The sequence below is a fragment of the Myiozetetes cayanensis genome, unplaced genomic scaffold, assembly GCF_022539395.1.
Source record: "Myiozetetes cayanensis isolate MyiCay16 unplaced genomic scaffold, myiCay2020 scf5-8, whole genome shotgun sequence".
Taxonomy (NCBI): domain Eukaryota; kingdom Metazoa; phylum Chordata; class Aves; order Passeriformes; family Tyrannidae; genus Myiozetetes; species Myiozetetes cayanensis.
Window position 1 is genome coordinate 77,702,016 of NW_026087742.1, and position 26,474 is coordinate 77,728,489.

Sequence of the window (26,474 nt, forward strand, 5' to 3'; positions counted from 1 at the left end):
GTTTCACATTACATCATTCATTCAAGTAAGCTGAAAAATATAATGTTTGTTATGTTTGTGTTTTGTGTTTTTTTTACAAACCACAGAATCATAAACAACAATCTATCACCAAAATTAATAAGAAAATTCTTTGGTGTGCTCTGTACTGTTCCAGGGGAAGGGGAAAAAAAAAAAAAAAAAAAAAAAAAAGAAAAAGGGTGATGTCAGAAAATAAATTAATTCGACTGTACAAAATAATCGCGGTCACATACACGTTATTAACAATGACAAGACGACATCCACCATTCACGGCACACAAAACACATTTCCACGAGCCCTGGGGGAGGGGAGGGAGGCTGCCGCTTCTCCTCTCAGGGTCTCTGAGGAGGAATTAGTGCTCTTTACTTCATTTGCACCCTGCTTCTGGCTCCTGATGGATGGGCGACAGGCCGGGGTGTCCCCCGCGCCCCGCAGCCCCTCGGCCGCTGGGCTGGGCCGTGGTGGGGGGCGGATGGCACTCCGACGGCAGCCTGCTTCCCAACCCCTCGCCTCTCTCCCAGCAGCTCTTGTCCCCTCCTCCCAGGTGACTCTGCCGAGCCCCTTCAGGGGGATGGTGAAAAGCGCACAGGCATCGGCTTGGTTGGAGAGAGGAAACAATATATATAAAAATAGTAATAAAAAGACAATCCCTCTATCCCTGCCCCCTACTCCAGGACTTGCTGGGCCCGGGGGGGGTTGCTCCCCTTCCCAACCCCCGAAGGGGCTAGAGGGAGGATGAGGCAAGGTCTTCCTCTGCAAGACAAACTTTAAAAAACAATAATAACCAGAGTAATAATAATACCAAGACAAAGAAAAGGAAAATTCGCTGTCAGTTTTCATGTTTAAAAAAAAACATATATATCCAAAATGTATCACAGTATCACAGTTGTCAAATAGCAGCGGGTTTCTTTTATTCTCTGGCTGCATTTTAGGAGCCATACATGTACAAACCATGGAGGAGTGATAAAAGAGTCCTGCATCTTTTGTCTTTCCTTCCCTAAATCGTTTGCACATGGTTAGGGCTAGAGGAGAAAGAAAGAAGGCTGGAGAGAAAATGCCGGGTGCAGGTGGGACCCACTGACTCGGGAGAGAAACCATCAATTAGAAAGGAACTGAACTTCAAGAGGGGTAGGAAAATGCATTTATTTCAATTTATTTTAAGGGATGTATAACCTGTCCTTGATTGGCTGGAGCTTCAGCAGGTGCTGCTTTACAGTCAGGAGGCTGCTGCTGACCTGGGGTTTTACCCAGGCCAAAGAGGAGGTGCTGAGTGGCAGCTAAGGTATTTAAGAGCTACTCCAGAGAGCGGCTGGGCTCTGCCAGCTCGCAGACTTTGCCAGCTAACTCTCTTGTTAAAAGCAATGGGCACGGGCAGGATGGGAGAAGGATATATTCCTTGGCACTGTCCCCCTGCAAAGCGTGCAGCTCGGGTGTCTGAGATGGCCCAGCTTGGCGTTACAATGCTTTTTCTTACCAAAAGGGAAAAAAAAAAAAAGGTCCGAGTCTCTTTAATTAAATTAGTTACCGTACAAACACCATAGGGTTTTGTACACGGAATAAATAGCACGAGTCAAACCTGATGACACTTGCAGAGCAACCCCTTTCATGCCAGGTGGCTGCTGCAGCCCGGGCCAGTGTGGTGGGCTGAGGCGGCAGCTCGGCACGGCCCTAGGGAGCAGTTCTGCCCCCAGAGGTCCTGTGGGGCTCGTCCTCCTCGGAAGTCGGGGAGGTGTCGCGGCTGGAGGGGGTGCGGGGCCGGCGGGGACCCCCCCCGGCCTGGCAGACGTACCACTCACTGAGGTTGGTGACTGGCGGGGAGAGGGCGGCGGCGCGGCCACGGGTCGGCTCGGCGGCCGGGTCCGCCTCGGGGGGCAGCGGGCCGTCGGGGGGCCCCGACGCGTAGCCCTGTGAGCCTGGCGGCGGGGAGGGCGGCGGAGACTTGCAGTGGATCTTCATGTGCTTCCGCAGGGAGCTGGGGTGGGTGTAGGACTTGTCGCAGCCGCGGATCTTGCAGTAGTAGGGCTTGTCCGAGGTGTGGACGTGGGAGTGCTTCTTGCGGTCGCTGCTGTTGGCGAACTTCCTCTCGCAGCCGTCAAACTCGCACTTGAAAGGCTTCTCCCCTGCCGGGACACAGCAACGGCACCGTTACCGGCGGGAGGGGGCTCAGCTCTGCCCGCAGCCCGCCCGCCGCATCGCAGCCCCTCCGCAGCGCGGCCTCCGGGGACGAGCGGCAGGGTAAAGCTTCCCCTTCCCTCCTTCTCCTCCCCTTTCCCCTTTTTCCTCCCCCCTCACGACAGTCGTGACATGCCCGAGGCTTCCGACCTCTTCCTCGTGTTTTGCTGCCTGTGACACGCCGCTGGCAGCCCCCAGGCCCGGAGCCCCTGGCTGGCGGCGGCAGGGCCCCCCCGGCCTTGTTTGCCCTCTGCGGCTCTACCCTCGCACACGAGAAACCTTCATTACCGCTCTAATGACCGAGCCCAAACAAAACCTCTCAATGCCTTTGCCTGCGAGGGCTGGCGTTTGCCGGCAGCCTGGCTCGGCTGGCACATCTCCTGCGTAATCCTTTCCCAATGGGCACTGCGCTGGGGGGAATAATTAGTTTGGGGGAAATAAAAGTAACACCTGTTTAAGCATCCCGATATAAAGACGGAGTACCCAGCAGCTCGGACTGAGAACCTGCAAGCTGGGGGGACCAACGCGAACACTGGAGATGAGGGCAGCAGACTGCTGTTACTGTGGCTGGTTACCTCAGGCTAAGTTGGATCTAAAAATGTCTGGATTCTCTGTTTTAAGTTTTACGCGTTACTTAACAGTTAAAGGGGTTGTGAAAATCACACCCTCGTCTCCACACATAACATACCCTGGAATATATATGTTCTGGTACGTATAGCCGTGTCCCGGACCGACCCTTCCCCATAGTTCCTGAATAAGGCTGGGTAAATGCCTATTGCTGGGAGACCGGAGGGGAAAAAAAAAAAAAAAAAGAAGTGGCCGATCCCTGTAATGAACGTTTTCTTCCCCTGCCATGCACACGTGGGTTTGAGATAGATCTGCACTGATAATCCTTGTCATGACTATTGCGACTCTTGAATTGGTTTAGGCATGACTGATGTGTATTTTCAGATCTGTTTTGCTCTGAGTTCTTAGAAATAACAACCCAACAGCTCTCTCGGTGGACATTTGCTCATTATCACCAAGCAATTTTTACTGCTGCTCACGTTTGTAAAATCATATTGCATTTAGTAAAATAACAATGGAGATAAGAAAACTATTTTTATTTTCAGAAGCTGTTTTTCAGCTGTTACTATAGAAACATACACCTCCACAACCTATTTACGCATCAATTTTTTCAATTAAAATCGGCTCACCTACCACCAATGTGGTAGCACTAGAAAATGCAAGTTTATCTTTAAAACAAAAAAAAAAGAAAAAAAAGAAAAAAAGGAAGGGAGGAAAAAAGGAATTAAAATTACACCTTGTGTATTTTAAGTGCATGAAAACCCCTGCACACGCCCGAGACAAATTTCCAGTCTCTTTGTTTGTTCATTGATTACTATTATTTTTTCTGGGAAAACAAAGTGAATCTACTGCAGGTTTTGGCTGGTTTCTATCTGTGTTTCTATCGTACTCCAAGGATGCAGGCTCACACCTCCTGCTACTGGCAGTGGCCTGCAGAGCCCTAAGTGAAGCTGTCCTGAGAGACGCTCCAACCAGCTGGACTAAATTGCATCCACTCATTTGAGGCTTTAGGAAAGTGTCTTTCCACATGGGTTCACGTGTGGCACCCTCACCAGTGTCCAGATCTCAGTGATCCAATTCCCCATAAATCCAGGAGTGGGGAAGGTCCTTGTGTGTCCCCATTATGCTGATGAGGGAATAACGTCAGAGTTTAACTATTTGTAGGTGGTTTCAACCCAAGGAAGGGGGTGAGATGCCAGGTGCCACCCCATAACTCCTCCCGGCAGTAGCAATGCCGATAGTGGGGAGGGACATAGAAGGGGCTTGGGGTCACTTTTTTGGAGGGTGGCAGGGTATGGAAATCATCGGAAGGAAGCCTGACCACCCTGAGCATCCTCTTCAGTGAGGGGGCAGTGAAGTTGCAGGAGAGAGGGGATCCCCATTTCCGTTAGGACACCCTGGGGGTGGCAACAGGACTTTGTCCCCAAAACGGGACAGGAGCTGCAGAGTGGGGTGTGCAGATTGCAGGGTAATGCTTTTGAGGAAAACGAACAAAACAAAACAAAAACAAAAAACAAGCAAGCAAACACCTCCTGAATTTACCGACATACTCTTCTTCCTGCAGAATTACCAGAAACACGCAAAATCCCCTAATAATACAATTATGGTGTTATTATTCCCCACACACATAACCCTGAATGCCCATAATAAGTGAATAGTTTGTAAATCTCTCCTGCTCCCAGGCTGCACATGACTAAATTAAAGCGGAGACAGTAAAATTACAGTAATTAATCTGATAGGCATGGGCAGAAGGTTTGGGATCCCTCGTCCACTCAAAGGCTCTGTATGGGTAAAAGACTCATGACCTCTTTGTCCTCCCGTGGGCCGAGCTGTCGTTTGAGGTGGGTTGTTGCCCTGAGCCCCGAGGGCTGCTTTGTTGTAACCACCCCTTCTGCGTGGATATAGCCTTTCCCCGCGGGCTCATGCATGGGCACCCTCCCGTGGACTGCAAGCTGAAAACTCCAAATTTCCCCCTTGCAAGGGGCCACGTCCCACACAGGGCCTCGGGCCAATGGTCCTCAGCTTAGAGTTGCAAACTGTGCCCGATACATATTTGGGTTATTGCGGGGGGGTGGGGGGTGGGTGCCTTTTTCCCGCTTAATCTCTCTGACCGCTCCCAAACCTCTCCTGAACTCGTTTCCACCTCTCCCCTCCCCGCCCGCTCCTTGGAGCTGAGTTGGGTAAGGAGTTGAGAAGCCTAGGAAAGTCCACAGTGAAGTTTTGTTTTTCAAACCAAGGCAGATGGAGAAGGCTATAGATGACAAAGCCACGGGCCTCCAGCACTTAACTCATCCCATGGTGCCATTAACACAACAAGAAAAACAACAAAAAGTGTCAGACCCCCCAGGAGAAATCTTTCTCCCCCGCCCGGGGCTCTGGGTGCAGAGCGCCGGGCACCCTCAAGGCTCCGCTGCTATCTATGGGCTCATGCCTGACATATTCTGCAGATAAAAATCTATAATCCTTTCAGCCATGGGCCATTTGGTTTTACATCAGTACAACACGTTGCACGGTCGCCGCTTTTCTCTTCCCGAGCAGCACACAATAAATCAAGAAAGCAATTACGCCAACTCCACTTCCTTAAGTATCCTCCGAGGAATAATATTTATCTGCCACTATAAATCCCGGCTTCTTTCGTTTTCGGCAGAATTTTTACACCCAGATGGAAATGCGTATTTCGGGGGTGGCGATGAATGAGGAGAAAGTGAAAAAGAAAAATAAAGGAAAAAAAAAAACCGCAGAAAGAAAAAGTACTCAAGGGCTCATACACAGCCCGAGCCTCTCCAGGGACCCCGCCTGTCCCCCGGGGCATCTCCCCCGGGTGCCGCTCCCTCCTCCCGCAGCCCCGCCGGGCAGTCGGGGCAACTTTGAAGTTTCCTTCTTAGATCACCAAAGGGAATGAAGCGTCCTCCGGTGAAAGCCTTTCCCCGCCTTGCTCCGTGATCTCCGGCTCCGCCGGCACCGCCGCAGGCGGGAGCAGCCGGGGCAGCACCAGCAGCCTCGGGACCGGGGTCAGTACCCGTACCCAGCGCCACGGGCAGCCCCGGCAGCGCCGCCGGCATCCCCAGCAGTTACGGCAATATCGGTAGCCCAGGCAGAGGGCACCGCCGGCAGTATCGGTGGTCCCACTAGGAGGAACAGCCCCGGAGCGGGGGTAGCCCCAGGAGCGCTGGTCACAGGGGCAGCCCGGTAGCCCCGGCAGTACCGTCAGCCCCCAGCGCCACCGCCGCCCGCAGCGCAGGGGAACTGCGCCCCCAAGAGCCCCCGCGGCCCCATCTCCGCCGGGCCAAGCGTCCCCCGCCCGGCTCCGTCCCGCCGGCAGAACCGGCAGGAAAAGCAGAATCGCCGTTTTCGGCGCGGGGAGGGAGGTGGCAAAGCGCAGTGCTCCCCAGACAGGGGGTGCCCTGGACAGTGGCGGAGGGAGCCGGGACGGGCGGGTGCTCGTCATCTCCCGCTCTTCCGCAGGGGCTGCTGCTCATCTTCTTCCGGCTCTGCGTTATTTATTAATCGGTGTATTTATCCAGTGGTGCCGGGATGTGGGGAGGTGGGTGGCGGAGGGGGTGGGGAGGGAGCTGCCCAAGGTGCAGGGGGGCTGGGGGGGCGACGGGACACGTGTGTGCAGGGCAGAGGGACCGGGTGCGTGTGCGTATCTGTGTGTGCGTGGCCCATGTGCAGCCGAATTACTTATTCATGAAAAAGTCACATGTCCGGCGGTGCGTAGGAGAGGAGGAAGAGAGGAGGAAAGGAAAAAAAAAAAATGTAGAAGAAGAAGAAAACCCTTGCAGGGGCGGGGGAGGGAGGAAGAACAACAACCTACCTGTATGAGTCCGCTTGTGGATCTTGAGGTTTTCGGAACGAGCGAAGACCTTCCCGCAGCCGGGGAAGGGGCAGGGGAAGGGCTTCTCTCCCGTATGCACTCGGATGTGGTTGATGAGTTTGTATTTCGCTTTGAAGGGCTTGCCTTCGCGGGGACACTCCTCCCAGTAGCACACGTGGCTGCTTTGCTCGGGCCCGCCGACGTGCTCCACGGTGACATGGCTCACCAGCTCCTGCATCGTGCTGAAAGTTTTGGAGCAAGGCTTCCTACCGCCCGGTGGCGGCGGCGGAGGCGGCGGAGGCGGATCCCGGTCGATCCATTTGCAGATCAGCTCTTGCTTGATGGGCTGTCGCATGTACCGCAGGAAGGCCCCGGCGGCCGCCGCCGCCGCCGCCCCGACGTGGGCATGGTGGTGGTGGTGGTGATGGTGGTGATGATGGGGATGGGGGTGGTGCGGGTGTCCGTGGCCGGCCGCCGCCAGGTTGAGGTTGACGGAGCCGTAGCCTTGCAGCGCCGAGGAGGAGGAGGAGGCGGCGGCAGCCCCGTAGTGCGCCTCAGCGCGCCCGTAGAGCTCCCCGGCAGCGGCCGCCAGCCCCAGGCGCATCTGCCCGTTGAGCGGCGGGTGGCGGCCGGCGGGCGCGCCTTGTTCGCCGGGCGGCGGCGGCGGGAAGGCGGCGTGCGCCCCGTCGGCTGCGCCGTAGGTGCCGGCGGCCGAGATGAAGACGCCGTGGGGCGGTGGGTGCGGAAGGTGGGGGGAGCCGGCGGGCGGGTGCTGCTCTCCCAGCGCCCCGTGCACGGCGGCGGCGGCAGCAGCAGGAAGCTCCCGCCGCAGGAGGAAGTCCCGGCCCGCCGCCCCCCCCGACGGGTATCCCGGGAGGGCGGCGGCGGGCGGCGCGTAGGCGGCGGTGGTGGTGGCGGCGGCGGCCGTGGCGGCAGCGGTGGCGGCGGTGGTGGTGGCGGCGGGCGCGGCGAAGGCGGCGGCGGCGGCGGTGAGCGCCTCGGGTGTGAGCTTGAGGGCGGCGGGCTGCGCCATGTGCTCGGGTCCGAGCGGCGTGAGGGCGCCGCCGGGGTCGCCGCCCGCGTCCCCGGGGTGGAGGTGGGCCGCGTGGTGGGGGTGGACGTGGTGGTTCCCCAGCCCCGGGAAGCCTGTCATGTTCTGGTGAGGATGGGGCTGAGCCGCTGCCAAATCCGCTAATCTCAGTGTCGGGTTCCTCTTGCTCAAAGGGGGCTCCATAACGACACAGCCAAGCCCATCTACGCTCGCTGTTGTTATTTTTTTCCCTTTACCCGCCTTCAAAAACATGTATATATTAAGCGGCTCTTTAACTTCTTTTGTCTGCTCTCCGAGCCCCGCGCATCCCTGGCCCCGCTCTGGCCGCCCGCGATTGGCAGAGCCCTCACCACACTCCGGCGGCGCGCTGGGGAATACGGCTCGGACACCGCGCCGGAGGGATTGGACGGATCGCGATGATTGGCAGCGGCCGGGCCCGCGCGATTGGCTTCCTTTCAGGCCGCGGGCCCAGCGGGGATCCGCCCTCGCCGCCCCCGCGCCCCCCGCGCCGCCCCCGAAGTTGCACTTGCAAAACTTCGCGCGGGGCCCGACGGGGCGCACCCGCAGCCTCCCCCCGCCGCCCCCCGCAGGCAGCACCGGGAAGCACCGGGCGGCAGCTGCCTCTGCTCCACCGGCACCGGACGGGGCGCCCTGCTCGGAGTCGCCGCCGCGTTTACGTTTGTGGGGCCGTGGGGTTTCTCTGCTCGCCTGGAAGGAGCCCACGCGCGGGGCTACTTCCCAGGTCCACACTCGGTTTCCTTCTCTTATTTTCTTTTTTTTTTTTTTTTTTTTTTTTGGAGGGTACCATTTCATTCATGGATGAGGCGGGAAAGCACGCCCTCATACAACGTACGCAGCCCCACACCCACGCGAGGCTGAGGCTGTGTGTACTCACGCCCGAAGCAACACTAGGGGAAAGCGGCCAAAGTTTTCCTTAAAAGAAAACGGCGGGGGTTGGGATTCCTTTCCTTTAGAAAATAAACGAATAAGCAGGGAGGGAAGGAGGAGGGGGCCAAGTGGCACATGTTAGGGTGAAGTTTTGGGAGCCTGCGTTCACCGCCTCTTTGGGGCTTCCTCCTCCCGCAGCCCCTTGCCGCGGCGCCCCGTGGGGAGAGCTGGCTCTTGACCCTCGGGGGGCCACCAGCCGTACTCCAAGCAGCTGCCTCCATCTCAGCCTTAATTCTGCAACGGCGAAATAGAGATGGAACAGCGCAGTGACACTGGCACGGCGCATAAACTCCCTTCGACGCTTTGGGATGTAGGGGACGGAGTAGGGCGGTAGGATGGGAAATGGGGGAGTCTCCGGCTGGGGACTGTCAGCCCTGAGCTGCTGCCCTAGACGAAAAGACACGAGAAGTGGGAACTCTTGAAAAGGGGGCAGAGGTGGGGAACGGGCGGAGAAAGCGATGGGACCGCCCCTGGGGTGCGGGATGTGGTGGTCCTCTAAAGCGAAGCTCTTTGTGGAGCGCCGAAACTGCCCCGTTGACACAAAGGATGCTGCCTTCGAGGGGGACGACTGGGCAGTGCTGGGATTTCCCTGCCGAGCCAAAAAGGGGAGAGGAGCATTGTCGTGAATTTTCTGTAGGACTGTAGGAGGAGAAGTAGCTTTTATCGATATATCATCTGCTTTCTTTAGGCTGCTGGTCCCCCTGGGAATACCTTGAGCTCCCACTCTCCTTGGAAACTGCAGGGAGGCTGCCTGCCCTTACCTACCTGTGGGGCAGTGAGGGACGCTCCTCCGCCACCCCAGGAGAGGAAAAGGTGTGAGGGATGCCAGCGGACCTCCACAGGCACCCCCTGGCCCTCCCCGGCGACCTAATCCCCTTGACCAACCTACATCTGCTCGTCTTGTCCGTTTCCCTATGCCGAGCCATGTTCAAAGGAAGCCCCGTGCTGGTCCGGCATTTCCTGGGCCAGGCTCCAGCGACCCCTCCTCCTTCCCTCCCGCCGCTACTCACGCGGGGAAAACTCGCAGGATTTGGCCCAAGGCTGCCGAAAGGGTCGGAGAGGCTATAGGGAATGCTCAAGGGGGGGCGAGACCCGCCGGTTCCTTCTCCTCTCTCCCGCCCCGGAGCCGAACCGATGCTCCCGGCTCTCGTGGCCACGGTGGGGGTTTCAGTGATTCTGCAAGGCAAGAAACGGGAATAAATGATCCCCGGGTTTTAAAAGGGGTTGCTCGGTGGTTTTATTGCACAGTAAAAACTTCTCGCTAACTACCCGTACGTTTGTACGGGTATTTATATATGTATGTTTTCTATACGTCCGTCCAAACAGTGCCCTCCCTCCCCAAATTCTGGGGACGTTGCTGGACTGAGGCTCAGAATGGTTTGATGGGAGATGCTGTGGAGATGAAGAACAGCATCACGGCTCCTCAGCCCCTCTCCTGTTAAAAGCAGCGTGATATGTATCTGTCATCGATTTAATACGTCTTAATTCAAATATATCCCCCGATCAATTTCTTTTTATGAGAGGCTATAAAACAATGAAAATATTTTATAGCTGGCTAATAGGCAGCTGACCTGTGACTGTGGGGAGGAGGGAGGGGTTGATCTAGACTCACGTGGAAATTAGTCCACTTTTAGGACTGGCTGCAAACGCCAGAAAGCGAAGGTGACTGCCCGGGCCGGGACAATTTTGGACATTTCCATCTGTAAAAGTGCCATGAAGAATTTAAAGCCCATTGACTCACCGATACCGGCTCAGGCCCAGGCTGCCGCAGCCCTCGGGACCTGCAACAGAGGGAGGCGAGCTGTGCTGTCCCCATGCCCCCCCCCAAAACCTCGGTAGCGCCCGTCGGGGGTCGGGACGCACCCTGCTCCCGCGGCGGAGCCGGCTGCGGACCTCTCCCGCAGTGCCCCGCTCGCCGGCAAACCTGCCAAGGGACATGTAGGGGGCGAGGGGGCTGCAGAGGCGGGGTGAAGCCTGGAAGCCTTCAGATTTATTTCGTAAAGCTTCCTCTATAAACCGAGCTCAGGCTATCTGCTTTAGGAGATGTTTAACTGCAAAACGTTGTGCTGTGAGCTGCATTATGTAAATGTATGCTAATGATCATGAACACCATTTACAAACAATCGTCTTTAATGCACGTCTTATTGATAGTTAGGAAGCGGGGAGCAATATTTTATAACTTGTAAAACATTCTTCTGGGGAAGCATTGGAAAGGGAGCACGACTGCCGCTTTCCTCGGCAAGAGCTCCAAATCTGCTGAAACAGCCTACCGTCCTCCCGAACCGTCGCGAGTGGCTTTCTTTGCTCCTGGGGCTGCCTTGCGGCATGGGGGAGCCCGTGGTGCGGTTCCCTCCGCGAACATGCTTGATTGGAGATAGATTCCTCCCGTAGCAGGAGGGAGCGCCCCGAGTCATAGCCCCGTGGGGACCGACACGGGCAGGGAGTAACCACCGGTATCCTCTTCACCGTCCCGTCGGGGAAATAGCATGGAGGCGCAGGGACCTCGGGTGGGAGCGGGTGGCTGCCCGGGGGCACGAAAGGGAAAGAGAGTAGCGATGTGGCAGTGAAACTCCACACCCCTCCTTTATGGAGGGGCTACGCTGATGGATATTTTATACCCTTAAAATTTAAACTTGTCCTGAGCCAAATGTCATCGCCCTGTGCACCCAAGTGGGAACCCGAGGGCTGGCACCCGGACCCGAGTGGGTGCCGGCACCATGCCCGACGTCAGGTTGCCGGGGCCGAGACCCACCACACCTTTGGGACAAGGATTTACAAATGAAAGTTTCGGAGCTGCTGTTTTCAGTGAGGGTCTCGCCAGGGAAAGAAGAGTCCATCCCCTTCGGGATTTGCTCAAATAGGGACAAAATAAGAAAAAAAAAATCCATTCTTCAGCCCCTCTCTCTCTCTCTCTCTGTCTCTATTTATCTATCTATCTATTTGTCTATGCCTACAGAGAAAGAAAGAGATAAAGAGAGAGGCGGTCTCAGGAAACCCAGGCCAAATTTTGCTCTGCTCTCTCTCTCCCCCTTCCCCTCTCTCTGTAGCTGAACGTCACCGTTGGAAGAAGCTGTTGAGATAAATCAAATAGTGACACTTTGACGGCTTTACTTGTATAAGCAATATGGTTACCATATGGCATTGTTATTTATGAATGACGGCATAAATTGTATTACAAAGTCCATCGCGCTTTATTGGGACGCTTCTTCCATGCCTCTAACGTTTATGTGGGCATCTCCAGATGGAAAAAGGTGCATATAATAAAGCCCGGCGGTGCTGCAGCAGACCCCATTTTGGTGGCGTTGCGCCGGGTCTGCACTGGCTGCAGAATGAGACGCACAGCGGGGAAGGGCGCGGGGCGCGCAAAGTACGCGGCTCTGCGCGTCCCTCAGCCGCAGCTGGGCAGGGCAGAGGCACCGGCTGCTGCTCGGCCAAGGTTCCCGTCCTGGAAAAAAAATGCTACACTGCTGCTCACCCCCCCGCCACCTCACGGCATTAGCGCCGAGAGAGGGGTTTTATACAGCAACTTCTTCTAGACATACATATATATAAGTGCAATTGAAGAAACGATAAATATTAATGGCACGAAAGCGACGTGCTCCTTCCTCCTGCCCCTGCTCTGCCTAGCGTAGGTTTGTTTTGATTTTTTTTTTTTTGGTTGTTGTTTTGCTTTGGTTTTTGGGGGTTTTTAAGAAGTATTTGAAGGTTACAGCTTTGGCTGAGATTTTCATTATTTCCCCTTTTTCTTTTACATTATGCTGCCGGTAGAGCCTGACAAAGAACTTTTGTCCCGAAGTGTGTGTTTTACAGAGGGAGGCTACAGCACAACACATGTGGTCTTCACGGGTCATAGGTCGAACGGCCTAGAAGTGGCTCGGATCGGCACCATCAAAGGTAACCTGCAACTTAATATCCTGTTGATGAGCTTGTTGAATTTATGAGTGTCTGTGATACAGACAACGGTGCAAGTGATGCCGCTCAACTGGCCTGTTCTTCCCAGGCTACGGGCCAACCCCATGCCCCCTCCTCACCCCGCACCTCCTCCCTATTACTCTGTGAGAAGGATGAATTTTGGGGGAAAGACCCTCTCTTCCGCCTTTCCCTATCCCTCTTTCCCCACTGTGGGTCCTTCAACTTCTTTTTCCCCGATGAGGCCGTCGCCAGCCGCATCCTCCCGCGGGCAGAGCCTCCAGCCCCACCGCAGCCTGCGCCCCCACCGCGGTACTCACGGCTACAGGGGAGGGGGCGATGGAGGGAGGGGGCACGGGTGCTCCCCAGAGGGCGCTGACACCTCCCGGGAAAAAGGACTAGCAGGCGAAGACGGTATACACAGCCCAGGGGAAGCAAAAAATCGCTTTCCCTCGCCCCGACCCCCCCCACTAGCTCCCCTCACATCACCAGTCGGCAAGAAAAAGAGCAGAGCGGTTTTAAAGGGAATTTCGGAAAACTTACAAAGGCACGAACGATTTCCCGGGGAAGCCGACGTTTGCTCTGCAGGTCTGGCACCTCCAGAAACCTGTTGAAAAACTTCTTTCAATAAACCGGTTTAGCACCGACTTTGGGTGACCGCTTCCTTTCCTCCTTCGAAAGCTGCCGTGAGCCGCAGGCTGCGTTTGTGGCGGTGGCCCGACGAGAGAGTGCGGGGCTGGCTGCCGGTGCCTCTGCTACCCCCCCTTCCTCCCTCACTCCCTTCCCTTGTTACCCTGTGACATGGGGGAAAGAGGTTTTGCGGTTCAGAGGGAAATAAAGCACTTCTTAGGAGGGACGGCGACGTGACTTTGAACTTGGATCAGCTCCTCTGTTTCCTGCAGAGAGAGTAGGACTGGAGCCCTGAAAGAATAGCAGAGCGCGGCCAGCCTACGGGGGCTCCGGCTGGATTTCACCGCGTCCCCCTGAAAGCGCCCCGGTGTCGGCGCCGCTGGGCGGGCAGAGCGAGGGGTGAGGGGAGGGGAGGCAGGAAAAGAAGAGAAGGAAAGGAAAGAAAAAGGAGATAAAGGAATAAAGGAAGAGAATAAAGGAGTAAGAGAGAAAGGAAAAGAAAGAAAGGGAGGGAAATGACAGAAGAGGAGGAAGGAAGGAAGGGAGGGAGAGAGGAAGGGATGAAGGAAAAGAGAAGATGAGGGAAAATCAAGGAGAAAAGGGAGAGGAAGAGAGGAGCAGAGAAAGGAGGAAGAAGGAAGGAAGGGAAGAAAGAAAAAGAAAGAAAGAAAGAAGGAAAGAAAGAAAGAAAGAAAGAAAGAAAGAAAGAAAGAAAGAAAGAGAAAGAAAAAGAAAGAAAGAAAGAAAGAAAGAAAGAAAAAGAAAGAAGGAAAGAAAGAAAGAAAGAAAGAAAGAGAAAGAAAAAGAAAGAAAGAAAGAAAGAAAGAAAGAAAGAAAGAAAGAAAGAAAGAAAGAAAGAAAGAAAGAAAGAAAGAAAGAAAGAAAGAAAGAAAGAAAGAAAAAGAAAAGAAAGGAAATCAAGGAGATAGGTATTTGTATGAATATTCATCTTTGGGGTTTTTTGGGGGTTTTTTTTGTGTTTGTTTGTTTGGTTTGGGGGTTTTTTTTAGCAGTGTTTTAATGTGAATTTTCTTGGACATATTTGTTCTTTTTCCGATCTCAGACGTAGTAACTTCTTTTAAATCGGTAAAAAAAAGAAGTATATGTTTAGTTGTTCGTACGATTTTTTCACTAATCTGGAGACAGACTATGCAGGAGACCAAGCTTTCCTCTCCAACTTGTGCTCTCGAAATCCCCAGCAACTGTGGAGGACTACTCTCAGACCTCCTTCTCGGAAACCTTTCAGAGAAGGAAAATAGAATTTGTTCGAGGTCTGTCCCTGGGAGCCTGGGGGGTCAGGACAAGGACAGCATATGCTCCCAAGCTGCAGCCTGGGAAGGCAATATATGGGGAGCAGACACTCCTGCCTGCAAAGACAGGACCGAATGATGAAGTGGCAAACAGAAAAGAGCTGTTGGCATCAAAGGTGCAGCTCTGCATTAATATTCAGTTTATCTTCTAATGTCCATTTCAGATTACAAGGAATCCCACTTCTCCCCAGTTTAAATCCTCACCTTGTTCAAAGAGTAATGTCCAGTACTGGCATATTTCAACCACTTTTGGACCGTCTTGGAAATATTTTAACCATTTAGTGACAATGATGGGGAAGACCTTAGTTGATGGGCAGTGCCTTTGCCTGCCTTCTATCTATCTATCTATCTATCTATCTATCTATCTATCTATCTATCTATCTATCTATCTATCTATCTATCTATCCGTCTGTCTATCTATCATGTCTCACTGTAAAACCCCTGCTCGGATGTTGGATCCAAGTTTGAGCCTGACTATGCCTAATGCGGGATTTAATGTCATGAGGAGTCACAGGAGGAATGTCAAAAGAAGAATTTCAAAAAGCCCCCCCCCCAACCACATAAAGCACTATATTTTGGGTCTCTTCTCTGCCAAGCACAGAACTGATGGGAATAGATAAGCCAAGGTTAAGTGCAGGACGGTTAAGAGGACAATTGTTATGCTGGGGTTTGATTTTTACAAAGCCTTATTTATTGGTGAGCTGCTGGCCCCGAGATGATTATTTTTCAGCCACTACAAAACAAACCGAAGCAGGGGCCAGACGTGTATTTACTGGAGGGGGAGGGGAAGGGGACTTGTTTGCTCTGTGTGTGTCTGCGGGTGCGTGTGTGTGTGCCGGCTTTATGCTTTTTTATTCCTGTCATGCAAGAATCCGGTTTCCAAATAACAATGGCAGGGTGGATTTTGGGGTTGGGATTTTTTTGCGGTTTTGTTTTTGTTTCTTTTTCAAGGAAGGGAAGAGACAAGGAAAACTCCTAAAGCATTTGCTCTCAGATGCACATTCACAACACATGCAGATCGCAGATCGACTCCTCTGCTCCCACATAAATGGTTTAAAAGCCTAAACAACCAGGGCCACCGTTCCCTCTTTTATTTAAATTTTTATTTGATTTGGGTTTTTTTTGTCCCAGCCACCGACGCCCCGCCAACGTGACTTTTATGTTATTCCCCCCTCGCTCCCTTTATCGATCACGGGATTCATCTGCTTTAGCCGAAATGGGGAAAGGGGCTGCAGGGGTTATATTTTAAGCCCCTCGCTTTGTTTGTTTGCCTCCCGAGGCAGTATCACATGCCCAAGCGTACATCGATATTTTCCGAGATCGCTGCGCCTCTCTCCACGCCACCCCTTCCCGTCGCCGCAGGGGAGTCGGGGAGGAGGAGGGTGGAGGGGTGACTCCCCCAAAAAATCAAGAAGCCACCGGCGGTACGGGGCCGAGGGCGGCCCCCGGCGCTGCGCGGGGCTGTGCGGTGCGGTGCCGGGCGGGGGCCGTACGGCCGCGGGGCGCTCGGCGGCGGCGCGGCGGGGCGCGGGGCGGGCGGCGGGGCGGGCAGGGCGCGGGGCGGCCGCGCCGCCATTAGCCGGTGGCCGGGGACGCCCGGATGGACGGGGCGGCTCGGGCCAATGAGCGGGAGCCGGGAGAGCGGCCGGGCGGCGGGTGAAGGCGGTGTCGGGAGAGGAGCCGCCAGTGCGGGCAGGGATAAGGAGAGAGGCCGGGGGAGGGAGGGAAGAGAAAGGGGGAGGAGGGGGCAATAAAAGCCGCCGCCTCAGTAGCGCCCACCGAAATAAACAGAGGAGCGAGAGGCAGCGAGGGCGCGGGCGGAGCGGGGCTGCAACTCCACCGCCCCGGCCGCGCCGCTCCGGCTCCGGCACTCGCCGGCCCCTTCCCGCCCCCGCCTCCTCCCCACCCCCACCGCCGCCCTTATTGTTTTTAATCCGCCTCCGGCACCCCCTCCTCGTCCCCTCCCCACGCCCCTCCGCCGCGGCGGTCGAGGGAGGCGCGGGGCACCCCTGGGGTCCCTTCGCTCCGTGGGAACCCGCGGCTGCAAGTTTTTCTCCGTGAGAGACACCGCTAATGCCCGGCAGAGGATAAAACAAGAAGCGGGGGCCCGGCAGCGGCGGGGGCCCGAGGCGGCGGGAAGGGCTGCGGCCCACGCGGGGAGCGGCGCGGGGTCGGGCGGGCGGGGGTCGGCGGCTCTGACATCCCGGTGGCGGCGAAGGAAGGGGGGTGGCGGCGTGTGCGCGGATCTGTGTGTGTGAGTGTGTGTGCGTGCGTGTGTGCCGCAGGGAACGGCGAGGCGAGCCTTGCCCCCTCCCCGTCCCCAGCCCCGTCCCTCCCCTGCTCCCCCTCCCTCCCTGCCCGCCCCCGCCTCAGCTCCTTTAATACACTTTGGTTCTCCGCTCGCCTTTGGACTCTGCTCTGCCTGGCTCAGGATACGGCTCCGCCGGCGGCGACAGCGGCGGCATCGGGCCGGTGCGGGCGCGGGCGGCGGCGGAGGCGGGGGGACGCGGTAGCTACCGGGGGGAAGCGGAGCGGCGGCGGCCCCGCGCCCGGCTGGGCGGGCGGCGGCAGCCCGGAGGCGGTAGCGGGGAGGCGGCAGCGGCGGCGGCGGCTGCGTCCCCGGAGCGGCACGGACCATGCTGCTGGACGCCGGCCCGCAGTTCCCGGCCCTCGGCGTGGGCACCTTCGCCCGGCACCACCACTCGGCCGCGGCGGAGATGCAGGACCGGGAGCTAAGCCTGGCGGCGCAGAACAGCTTCGTGGACTCGGCGGCGGCGCACATGGGCGCCTTCAAGCTCAACGCCGGCGCCCACGACCTCTCCCCCGGGCAGAGCTCGGCTTTCACCTCGCAGGCGCCCGGTTATCCCGCCGCCGCCCTGGGGCCCCACGCTGCCCATGTCGGCTCCTACTCCGGGGCGCCCTTCAACTCCACACGGGACTTCTTGTTTCGCAGCCGGGGTTTCGGGGACTCGTCGCCGGCCGGCGGACAGCACGGCATCTTCGGCCCTGCGGCCGGTAGCCTGCACCACCCGCACACGGACGCTCAGAGCCACCTCCTGTTCCCGGGCATCCACGACCAGCACGGCCCCCACGCCTCTCAAAACGTCCTCAACGGACAGATGCGACTGGGCTTGCCGGGGGAGGTGTTCGCCCGCTCGGATCAGTACCGCCAGGTCTCCAGCCCGAGGACTGACCCTTACTCTGCGGCTCAGCTGCACAACCAATACGGCCCCATGAATATGAATATGGGCATGAACATGGCAGCCCACCACCACCACCACCCAGGTGCCTTTTTCCGATACATGCGGCAGCAGTGCATCAAGCAAGAGCTCATCTGTAAGTGGATCGATCCCGAGCAGCTGAACAACCCCAAAAAAAGTTGCAATAAAACTTTCAGCACCATGCACGAGTTGGTCACCCACGTCTCGGTGGAGCACGTTGGGGGACCCGAGCAGAGTAACCATGTCTGCTACTGGGAGGAGTGTCCCCGCGAAGGCAAGCCCTTCAAAGCGAAATACAAACTGGTCAATCATATCCGAGTGCACACGGGAGAGAAACCCTTCCCCTGCCCCTTTCCTGGCTGCGGAAAAGTTTTCGCCAGATCAGAAAATCTCAAAATTCACAAAAGGACGCACACAGGTAATTCGGGTTTCGTTCGGCAGATTTCTCCCCTCTGCCCGTGCCTATATATGTATATATATGTATAAAGTGATAGAGACTCAGACAGAGTGATGTATAATGATGAGAGATAAAATAAGCTTCCAGTTTAATTCCACACACACACACTCTGTCACACGGCTGCATTTGTTTTGGTGTCCTCCCCACCAGAATACACTTCCCCTCCATCCCAGGTTTCGAAAGGATATTTTAATGATTTATTTTAATTTGCGGGGTGATAGGTGTAGATTCGTGCCGAGTATCAGCGGGGTCTTTCCGCAGAAACGCGGAATACAGCGCGAACTAAATTCTGCCGTCCTGCTAAAATACGGGAAGACATCTATCTATCTATCTTTTTATCCAACCATCCATCCACATGAAACGCCTTATACATTTGCTATACGCAACGTATTTGCATACAACTTCAGCGCTTGTGAGCATGGCTTTTATGTATGGATACCGAGAGAGAGAAACTACATAAATACGTGCAAAATCCGTCATTAGTCCTAAATCCGGTTGGAAGTGGCAGAAAGTCCCTTTCTGGGAATGCTTTCCATTAAATTTAAATGGTGTGAGCAAGGCAATAAAATTTTCTCATTTAAAAAAAAATGTTTTTAAAGTCTCACTCGATGTGATTTAAAGTGTTTTTGCAACAGTTTATTAAATTATGTAATAAGGAACAGAGGATTTGAGGCTCGGAAACTTCCACCCCAATCAGGTGGAAGAGGGTCGAGGGAGCCTTGGCTTTCCCGATGGAAAATTGCCTGAGCCGAAGGGTAACAAAAATTAACGCATCCTCCCGCCTCATCTATTATTCATTTACTACTCCTGCCGGCTCGAACCGTGCCAGACTATTTCATAAAAGACAGCCAAATATTTTAGCGACTTCCACTCCAAATATTTACCCGGAGAAAGGCTAAAAATCTCGAGGCCTATTGTTTTCTCAAGTGCTAAGCCCTATGCGAGGTGCGAGACGAGCTTTAACAAGGTTTAAAATTTGAGAAATGTATTTGCATGAGATGCCCGCACTGAAGTCATTGTGTCTGAGCGGATGTCTTTAAGAAACAATTTGGGTGCTAATGGAATTTAATGTTAAATGCTTCCCCCTCCAAAGGCGGGGGGATGTGAAGTTCTCACCTCCAAATTACTCCCCGGCATTTGGAGTCCTGGCAGTAGGGTGAGAGGAATCCCTATGAAAATTAAATGAAGTATTTTACAGACGTTTAGTTTTCCCAGCGGATGTGCGTTTATCTCGAATATCCATACACGAAACAATATGCCCGGCCTTAAATCTGTCGATAATGGTTTCCAGTTTAACAGGATAACGGATTTGGTACCGAGGCAAAACGTGTCGATGCTGCTCGCTTTTTTTTTTTTTTTTTTTTTTTTTAATTATCGCCTTTTTTCTTCAATCTCTTTCGGGACTGGCTTTGTGTGTCGGCACTGGTCGAACTAAAATCAGGCAAGATGCCGGGGCCGGGGTGTCTGAGGTGTTTTGGTAGGAAAACCAGGTGGGGGACAGGGGTTGCCTCCCTGCAGGGCACCGCGTGAGCAGCGCGGCCCTCCGGCGCTGCGGGTACCGGGACACAACCGGCCTCTTGCTTTGCGAAACTGCTGAAGAAGTGACTGGGTGAGGGGAGGGGGAAAGGGGGAAGGAAAGTTGGCGCGGGGCTGCTCGGGGTTTGCGCGGGGGCGATCGCGCTCACCCCGCGGCTGCGCCGCTCTCTTGCAGGGGAGAAGCCCTTCCAGTGCGAGTTCGAAGGCTGTGACCGTCGCTTCGCCAACAGCAGCGACCGCAAGAAGCACATGCACGTCCACACCTCGGATAAGCCCTACCTGTGCAAGATGTGCGACAAGTCCTACACGCACCCCAGCTCCCTGCGGAAACACATGAAGGTACCCGGCCCCGCAGGAGGCGGCGGGAGGCGGGAGGGCGGCCGCGCCGCGCCGGGCGCCCCGACGGGGCAGCGGGCGGCGGGCGCGGGGCCCAGGGGCGGCGGCGGGCCGGGCCGGCGGCGGGGGGCGCGCCCGGGGGGCGGCCGCGGCCTCCCCATCCCTCCTCCACACGGCCGTGTTGCCTTTGACCCCCAGGTGCACGAGTCGTCCCCGCAAGGTTCCGAATCCTCCCCGGCCGCCAGCTCCGGCTACGAGTCCTCCACCCCGCCGGGGCTGGTGTCCCCTAGCGCCGAGTCGCAGAGCACCAGCAACCTCTCCCCGGCGGCGGCGGCGGCGGCGGCGGCAGCGGCGGCCGTGTCCGCCGTGCACCGGGGCGGTGGCGGCGGCGGCGGCAGCGGAGGCGGCGGCGGCGGCCACAGCGGCCTGTCCTCCAACTTCAACGAGTGGTACGTGTAGGGCCCCGCCGGACTGCTCTGCACGGCCCCGCCGCGCCCTCCCCGCCCCGGAGGCGGTGGCGGCGGGCAGGAGGGAGCGAGCGAGGCCGCCGGAGACGCACCGGGAGGTGCCGCCGCACCCGCCAGCAGCGAAATGACGGCCGAACAGGATGGGGACGGGGGACCTTCATCTCCCCACACCCTCCCGTCTTCGCGTCTTTTTTTTTTTTTTGTCGGATTGTTTTCTTTTTCTTTTTTTTCTTTTTGAGAACATTTCGAACCAGCAAAAAATATTCTAAAAAGTACGTGCCGAAAAACATAAGAGAATGAGTAAATCTATAGAGGAACGGAAAGGGGAGAGAGAGAGGGAAAAACCAACCCCAAACGCCACCAACACATCACCCAATAAAAAGCTTCCCAAGCCGGCGGAAAGAAACTCTCCCTCCGGAGCCTTCAGACAAAAGATCAGAGACTCAAACTCCTCCGGCCCCTGTGCCTCCCCGCCCGGAGCAGCCAGCGCCCTCCCGCCCCACGAACTGTGTATATAGCGGCCCTCTTTTTCCTCCGGCGAGGTGGGGAACGAGGTTTTCCTGGATTCTCTGTGTATAGAAGTTCGTCCCGTTTGTAAACCGCGGATTGGTCCCTTTCTTCTACTTCCTTTTTTTTTTATTTTTTTTACCCCTTTTTTTAAACTCTTTTTTTTTTTTTTCCTCCGTCTTCCTCCCTCCCCGAGAAAGTGACGGACTTGTTATCTTTTATCCCGGTCTCCTTCCCCACCTCCCTCTTTTCTCCCTTTTTAGTTCACCCTTTTAAAAAAAGTAACGTGGAAGAGAAAAATTGTTTCTTTTGTAATTGTGATATCTTGAATATTGTGTTCCTTTTTAAGAGGCAACTTGATTGTAAACTGCATTTCAACTATAGACTGGGGAAGAAATACCGTGCCAAAGTCTCCATTCTGTTACTTACAGACACTCACACGAACAACAACGCTTGTGAATGTATTTTTCTGTTAGCTGGGTTTATATGTGATGTTTTAGTGCTTTTGCAAGTTCAATTTGTTAGTTCCTGTTCGGAAGATTGTGAGGAAAAATAAACGTTGTGCCGTTAGCTTTTCTGTAATAACACCCTTCCTCCTGTAAATACCTGTTACCATATTTATCCATTTGTAATTAAATTATGGTATTAACTTGCTACAGAGGAAACAGTATTTATAAAGAATGTTTCTTAACTATAAATATGTACAATTGTGAGCATAAACTGTTTCAGATTTTTTATTTGAAGGTTTAAGTGGTTTCATCATTTCTTGTGATATGTTTTGAGAGTAATGCATACAGAAATATAATAAAACGTGTTGAAACTGCACGAGCTGTTTCCTTTTTATGCCAAGGGCTTTCTGAAACCTGCTGTAACACATGTGATGGGCTGAGTGGCGACTGCAAAACAAATGCTTTTAAAACATCCACCGGTTACTGGAACAGGAGGATTTCTTCCAGCTGGGCTCCCCCGTACAGAAAAACCAAAACAACAACAAAAAAGCCACGAAGCCACCCAATACTTTAGGAAACCTCTGGGCTGAAAGAAAAGGGTGAAGATATGCATATTCCCCAAATAACTTGCAAGGCAGGATCTCCTTTAGTAAGAGCTACACGGCTACAGCACGGCTTCCTCCGCCTCCTGCCTTACTCGGGCTCACCCTTCTCTCCCCGGTTCGTGTCTGACTGGGAGCTCATTGCTCCACAGGGTGACAAAATGGGGCGTTTCGGGACGGAGGTGGAGGCGCAATGACTAGGCGCTGAGCTCGGCTGCTTTGAGCCGAGATCGAGTCCTTTGCGCCTCCCGTCTTTTTGGCAGCCTCCATTCAACCCTGTAGAGGAGAAAGTTGTGATGCCCGAGAGCTTACACTTCTCCTTCCAGTTTTTTTCCCCTTCTCTTTCTCTCCTTTTTTTTTTTTTTTAATTTTTATTTTATTTTATTTTCAGTCCAGGGAGAAGTTTGGGCTGTCGGATGTGTTCAGGGAGGGACTGAGAGCCGCCGGGAGGTGACTTTCCTGGGGTGCTGACCCAGCGTTTCGGTCCGTGGGGGCCGTCGGGGACCGGCCCGGCGGAGCCGCCCGCGTGGGGCAGGCGGACAGCAGCTCTCCGGGCACACCTCGCCAAACCGGGACAGCCAAGGCGAGTGTGACAGCAGCCGGGATATAGTGGAAAAAAGTTCGGCCTTGTCAAGCCACCGAAATACGCCTTGCGAAGAGGCAGCACTGCGAGTCGGGCTCCGAGCGCCCTGCGGTGGCTGCGCTGCCTTCAGGGACCGCTCGTGCAGTTGGGGAGAGCCCTCTGCTCCTTACACCCGGCGAGCCCATCGCCTGCGCCCCCCGAGGCCAGTCGTCGGTTTGGGTTTTTCGGGCTTTGACCCGCTTATTCAAATATCAATAGAGGTGTCTCGAGTCAGTATGAGGGAGTTGGGTGGGGAGAGGAGGGTACACGGAGCCCTGATCACTTCTGGGGTGAAGTGGGGCTTACCCACACCCAGGAGAAGGGGAGGAGGGAGGGAAAGACACTCTGCTCCGTCCCGCTGCTGACAAGGAAGTTTAGATGGGGAGCGGAGCCGAAGCTTCCTCGGCGGCTGTGCTCCTCCCAGCGCGGCCATCCCTGCGCACACGGCAGCTCTTCGGGTAATCAAACGGCTATTAAAACCTAATTTATGTTCCGTAATAATATTACGTAAAAGAATATTTATTAAAATCATTGGCATATGCCGCCTGCCCCTTGGAGACATCTGTGGGAAATGCAGCTGCGAGGATCCCTCCTTGTCCTGCCGGCCTCCCTGCAGCCGAAAAACCAAATGGGGTGTCCAGCTTCATAGCCAGTCCCTGCCAGCTACAGTCTGCCCAAATTCCCTCCAGGGCCCGGAGGCGTACGGGAAGCCCTGCCTAAGGGTGACCAAACCAGCTCTTCTGTCTTCCGCCCCGGTGGGCTACCTCTGGCCGGAGAGAAGAGCTACGGGGCTCAGCTCCCCTTCTCCCTTCCCTCGGAGCCGTTCTCGTTTCAGCAGAGCCCAGAGGCGATCCCCTACTCGACCCCTGATAGCGGGAGTACGCGGGGCAAGCGGCATCCCCGGCCAAAGGGCAGGTCGCGTCTCTCGGGCAGGGATGCCTCTCCTCGGCAGGCCCAGGAATGGGACCGCGGTGGCTGTGGCCGTGGCCGTGAGTAAGCTCCCCTCCCTTCCCTGTCCTACCCGGCTTGGCCTTGAACTTGACCCTGGCCTTGGCGCACACAGCACTCCTCCCGCCTCCCCCAGGCCCTGACCCCGGCCCGGCCCTGCCACTCTTAAGGGAGAACGGTAAATCATCGGGTTCAGAGTTTGGTAATTTTTTGGGGGGTGGGGGGTTGGGGGGGTGGAGGGCATCAAGATCTGCCTCGCAGCCTTGTGCGCGGGTGGCCTGGGCTCAGGGACCGCTGGCGCCGAAGTCCTCCTCTGCGCCCTTCCTGTCCCCTCTCCTTCCTCCACCTCGCTCCCTTCGACCCAATTCCCTTGCCCCCTCCCCTCCACTTTGTCTTCCACACTGAACCTGAGGTAGCCAAACCTCACTGCCCTGGCCCTTAAGGCAACCTGGGCACCAACCTGCATGGAGGCCGGGGGCTTCCCGGCAGCTCCGACCCTCCCCTGGCACCCCTCCATCCCCCCGCGCCCAGCCGGAGCGGGCGGGTGCCCCGGCTGATATCCTGCACGCCCCGACGGCTATGCCCCGACGGTTCCCGGGTCGTCTCGGCCCCACGGCCCCCGCCGCCGGGGCAGCGGGGTGCACGGTGCTGCCCCGCTGTCGGCATCCCGTGCCCGGCTGTGGCAATCCCAGTTTTCCGGCTCTCCCGCGACGGTGTGATTCTTCCTTTATACAGTGAAAAGCTGAGTGGAGCAGTGGCTTTAATATTTATTTTTACTGTTAGTATTACTATTAATAATAAAATTCGCTCCTAAGTCTTCCTGGAGACACTCTGAAAAGACGGATTGATTTCCCTGGGAACTGCTTGTTCCTCATGCGCTCCTCTTCAAGCTAGAAAAATTGAGGCTCCGTCCCTAAAACAGGTTGTGTTTTCCGCCCGCAGCCGCAATTGGAGGGCAGCTCAGGGCTCTGCCTTCACCTGCCCCCGCTGCCGGTACCGAATAAAATCCTCTGCTTCACCTGGTTTGGCTGTTCTAGTGGCTTTGTGTTGCAATTGGTGGTGCCAAAAAAATCCCTCAACCCAAACCCAAAGGCAGACCAGCCGCCCAACAAACAGAGATGACAACAGCCCAAACCGAAATAGAATAAAATGCAGGAGATTTCGCCCGAACACGAGAGCGGAACAGCTGCCGGTCCTGGAGGGGCTCCGCAACGGGCAAAGGGTAGCCTGTGCCCGGCCAAACCCCGGCCGTGGGTGCCGGGGGGGCAGCAGCCTGGGCTGCACCCCTTTCGTTTGGCTCTGGGCAGTCCCCCCCAAACCCATATCAGCCTTTTAAGTTTCCCCTTTGTTTTCAGAAACTCGTACACGTTTCCTGCCTGCTATGAAGACATAGCAGGCTTTCCCAAACATCTCCCCAGCCACACGTGCATGCTAGACGTGCTCCCGGCCATAATGAGGTATGTATATTTTTTTTAATTTTTCATCTTATTATTATTTAATCTAATCATGCTTTTTTTTTTTTTTTTGGTGGTGTTTAATCTCGTGAGTCCCTTTTTTTTCTTTACCTCTTTTTTTCCCCTCTCCTTTTCTTTCCTCTTTCTTTTTTCTTTCCTTCGTTCTTTTTTCTTTTTTTAATTTAAAAATTTTTTTTTGCTTTCCCCCCGACCCAGACGGCTGGGGAAGGAGCTGCATATTACCAGTAGAGCAAGCAAGAACTATTGTCCCACTCTGCAGGGCACGGTGCCCCCCTCTGTCCCAAAGTGCAAGTCTTTCCCAGTGCACTGGGTTTTCTCTTTTTTATTATTTCCTTGCTTTTCTTTTTCTTTCTTTCTTTCTTTTTTTTTTTTTAATTTTCTGGAGGGTTTCTCTGCCTTTAATACTTGTGAGGAAAAGAAAAGAAAAGAAAAGAAAAGAAAAGAAAAGAAAAGAAAAGAAAAGAAAAGAAAAGAAAAGAAAAGAAAAGAAAAGAAAAGAAAAGAAAAGAAAAGAAAAGAAAAGAAAAGAAAAGAAAAGAAAAGAAAAGAAAAGAAAAGAAAAGAAAAGAAAAGAAAAGAAAAGAAAAGAAAAGAAAGAAAACCTTCACTAGAGTTTTCATTCCTTTAATAATACTTCGAAGGGGCTGCCTAACTGCTGTCCCGAGAAGAGGAAGCGCGGCACCAAACGGACCACCGATCCCACTTCCTCGCAGGGCAGGAAACACGGGCAGGTTCTCCCCTGTCCCTCGCCCGTGGTCCCAAGCCCTTGTCAATGATGAGCACGGGGGAACTGACAGGGACGAGCGGTGGGACCCGGAGCTGAGCGAGGAGTCCTCCAGTGGCCCCCACGCCGCTCCGCGGCCCCACACGCGGGAACAGCTGTTCTGTCCCGAAGGGGGAAGGACGCTCTTTTGGTGTTAAAAAGGAAATAATCGGCAACTGAAGCGGGGGAGGGGGGTGGGAAGTAACTCAAGCGCCAGTAAGTGATCGCGTGGGTGTTTTATACGCGCGGCATCGCTCCTGGCAGAGGGCTGGGGGGGGCGTGGGGTCCGCGGGGGGTACCCGTCCCGAGGTGGGCAGGGTTGGTGGCCGCGGGAGGGGGACTCCCCGACACCTCTCCGCTGGGGTCCTCCGGGCGCGGGTGTCTTGGGGCTCCGCACCGCGACCCGGTCGCCGCAGGTCCGTGGGTGGCCGCGGCCGGGGCGTCCCAGGGGCAGGGGGGCAGGCCCGGAGGGGTGGTGGAGCTCGGCTCGACCTGCTGCCCGGCAGCGCTCCTGGCCGCGGAGCCCCCGCAGGAGATTGGGTCTGTGCGCGAGTTCGGGCTGGATCTCGGTGTACAGCAGTTTGCGGCGGGAAAAAAAAAAAAAAAAAAAAAAGAGCAATTTTCCTTCCAACTTTTTTTTTTTTTTTTTCCCCTACTTCTTCCTAGACT

General features: G+C 55.2%; 3 protein-coding genes across 3 annotated transcripts; 2 read left to right on the forward strand and 1 right to left on the reverse strand.

Annotated features, from left to right (window-relative positions):
- Window positions 1–60: 60 nt before the first annotated feature.
- Window positions 61–8,120, reverse strand: ZIC5 (Zic family member 5). The gene is given in 4 exon segments (XM_050333147.1): window positions 61–2,138; window positions 6,575–7,466; window positions 7,469–7,532; window positions 7,534–8,120. Coding segments are annotated over 4 exon segments (1,752 nt in total). The 5' UTR covers window positions 7,878–8,120; the 3' UTR covers window positions 61–1,686.
- An 8,858-nt stretch (window positions 8,121–16,978) lies between these two features.
- On the forward strand, window positions 16,979–21,771 carry ZIC2 (Zic family member 2). Its single transcript, XM_050333570.1, has 3 exons — window positions 16,979–18,061; window positions 19,812–19,975; window positions 20,171–21,771. The coding sequence occupies exons 1-3, from the start codon at window positions 17,059–17,061 to the stop codon at window positions 20,429–20,431; spliced, it is 1,428 nt and encodes a 475-aa protein (XP_050189527.1). The 5' UTR covers window positions 16,979–17,058; the 3' UTR covers window positions 20,432–21,771.
- A 1,084-nt stretch (window positions 21,772–22,855) lies between these two features.
- On the forward strand, window positions 22,856–25,986 carry LOC126648739 (uncharacterized). The gene is made up of 3 exons (XM_050332168.1): window positions 22,856–22,868; window positions 22,989–23,608; window positions 25,238–25,986. Exons 1-3 carry the CDS (start codon window positions 22,856–22,858, stop codon window positions 25,268–25,270), a joined length of 666 nt encoding a protein of 221 aa, XP_050188125.1. The 3' UTR covers window positions 25,271–25,986.
- The last annotated feature ends 488 nt before the right edge of the window (window positions 25,987–26,474 follow it).